Source organism: Nicotiana tomentosiformis, chromosome 2 (assembly GCF_000390325.3).
Source record: "Nicotiana tomentosiformis chromosome 2, ASM39032v3, whole genome shotgun sequence".
Taxonomy (NCBI): Eukaryota; Viridiplantae; Streptophyta; class Magnoliopsida; order Solanales; family Solanaceae; genus Nicotiana; species Nicotiana tomentosiformis.
Genome location: NC_090813.1, coordinates 39,334,032 through 39,336,521, shown reverse-complemented (window position 1 = coordinate 39,336,521; position 2,490 = coordinate 39,334,032). Strand labels below are relative to the sequence as shown.

Below are 2,490 nucleotides of genomic sequence, written 5' to 3'. Positions count from 1 at the left end.
ACTACTTATATAGTCGGTTTGGTTCGTTTTTTCGGTTAATTTTTTATTAAAACCAAAACTAAACCAAATTTGATCGATTTTTAAAATTCAAAACCAAAACCAAACCAAACCTAAAAAGTATCGGATTTTTTTGGTCAGTTTAATTCGATTTTTCGAGTTTTTATAAACATGAAGTCCCAATGAGTAGAGGAAATTGGGTTTGCTGCTTCCTTCTGTGGTTGATATTATCTAAACATTACATCAGAGGTCTCCACTACTTTAAGTGATTTTTTGGTATTTTTATTGTGGTCCACAATATTTAATTTTTCAGATATCAAGAAGGAATTAATTTTTTTTCTAAAGTTACTCTTAAAGTAAAGAGTCTAGAAGTAATTTGTTATTAAGATTAATAGATCAATTTTCTTGTTAATTAATATTAAAAGTTAAATTTCTTGATATGTGTGAAAATAGTCTAAAAAAAAATCACTTAAAAGCCCTTCAACGTGTCAAACTTTGGGACGGCAGAAAGGGTAACAGAAATAATGATAATGTTAGTTCGGCTTCATAAGATAACCGGCTTCCCCACTCAATGCAGTTTGACCAGAAAAAAGTAAATTAGAGAAAAAGAATACTACAAAAAAGACACTTTTTATGCAAATTCATGCTACGCGACAGTAAACACATGTTACTCAAAAATCAGCGGCTATTCAATGCCACAGGAATACAGGATATTCAAAACGCCTCACAAGATTTGGACAAACACGAATTCAAAAGTCATAATCACCATGTATTGCGGGAAAATATTTTTCCACTAGCAAAATCTTCACCCATAAACTAAATATACATAAAACAATAAGAGTACTCTCGTACTAAACAATTTATTTTTGTGTTTAGGGTATCTAACCACAATAAAAATAAACTAAATTTAAATATAGATTGGTACATTTTAAAAAATTCCATAGTTAATTTTCTCTGAAAACGGACTAAAAATGACAAAAAGTGTCAAACAGGCAGAAGTAGTAATATTAAATGCTAGCCGCCTTTAATAAATGAAACACGGCGTTTCGGAGAGGAAAACCGATAGTGATACATACTAGTAGTAGCAATAAGAAGACCACAAGCGCGTTGCCCTATTAACACGATTACGATTCCGTGTGGTTTTTGGCACTACTCAATAATTTTGCATATTCGTAAGCCACAAATTTCTTCAGCAGCACTCCAAAGTATCAACCAATTACAATAAAGCAATAAAAACCAATCAAGAGGAGATAGAACAAATAAGTGAAATGGAATGCGCGTGACTCATCTATAGTAAAAGTCACAAGTACAAAATCGAAAGTAAGAAATTTAATTTTTTAAGTATTATTCTTTCCTTTTTTGAATTATAGTAATGAAATTGGATTTTAACAGACAATTTCTGCAAATATATTCCTAATAGTCCAATATTATAGAAGATTTTGCTGCTTCCGAATTTCTCGAGAACTAACTACAGTTAGAGTTGATTGACAGCAAAAACGCACAATAGAAATCTGTCAAACAAGAGCAACAGAAGCAGGCAGAGTATCTACAAAGTTCCGAAATCGGTTCCAATTAAAAACCTACCGTTGATTTATAATCTGAAAAGTCAAGTCCTACTCATCATCTTCTTAAACTCCTCGAAGTTAACACATCCATCGCCGTCAACGTCGACGGAACTGATCATACGCCGGCAATCCTTGAGCGAGCACTTCTCTCCTAGGCTTTTCATTACAGAATGCAACTCAGCCGCCGTGATCTTGCCGTTTTTGTCCTTATCGTACAAGTCAAAAGCCTCCCGAAGCTCTTTGCTATCATCACCGTCCGTTCCTCCTCCAGGACAGTGAAAAGCCGCGAACTCTTTCAAGTCAATAAAACCATCGCCATCAGTGTCAACTTCCAACATTATTCGCTTTACTTCATCCGGCGATGTTGTACTGCCGAGGGCATTCAGTATCGCGCCAAGCTCCGACAGAGAGATTTTTCCGTCGCCATTGGCGTCGAACTTCCGGAACACCTTCGCGACTTCGTCCATCTCCGCCGCTGAAACTGCCGGCTCTTTGGAATCGCTCGGAGTTTTGGCCATTGCGGAGTAGGAAAGTGGAGGGCGAAGAGATTTTTTCAGTTGCGAGTTAGTTGCTGGGAATATATATGGGAGGATCACGCGGTTTAACGCGCAAGAGTGGGATATAATTGTCTGTCACGCGGAATTTCGCGTGAAGTCCAGGCCGCTTTTAGTTGGTGAGCCAGGATCCAGTACGAACGCTCCCATGCTTCCTAACAATAAATGGAGGACTTCCAAATGGAGTAGTAAATTTCAAGTCTTTTTTTTTTTAATTCCTAATTTAAGAGAAAAACTAAAAATATGAAGTTGAAATGTGTGTTACTTTTGTTGTCGGAAGAATGCCAAATGTTGAAAACTAATTTAAAGTTGGAGTAAAAAATTTAAATTATTTAATTTAATATTTGTTAGTTTATTTAATTTATGTCTAAATA

General features: G+C 35.5%; 1 protein-coding gene across 1 annotated transcript; it reads right to left on the bottom strand.

Moving 5' to 3' along the window:
• Positions 1-1,318: 1,318 nt before the first annotated feature.
• On the bottom strand, positions 1,319-2,172 carry LOC104119099 (probable calcium-binding protein CML18). Its single transcript, XM_009630507.4, has one exon. It carries the CDS (start codon positions 2,078-2,080, stop codon positions 1,604-1,606), a length of 477 nt encoding a protein of 158 aa, XP_009628802.1. The 5' UTR covers positions 2,081-2,172; the 3' UTR covers positions 1,319-1,603.
• Positions 2,173-2,490: the final 318 nt, after the last annotated feature.

Excerpts from the sequence above, each read along its gene's own strand:
- LOC104119099 (XM_009630507.4), bottom strand. The coding sequence starts at position 2,080 with ATGGCCAAAACTCCGAGCGATTCCAAAGAGCCGGCAGTTTCAGCGGCG.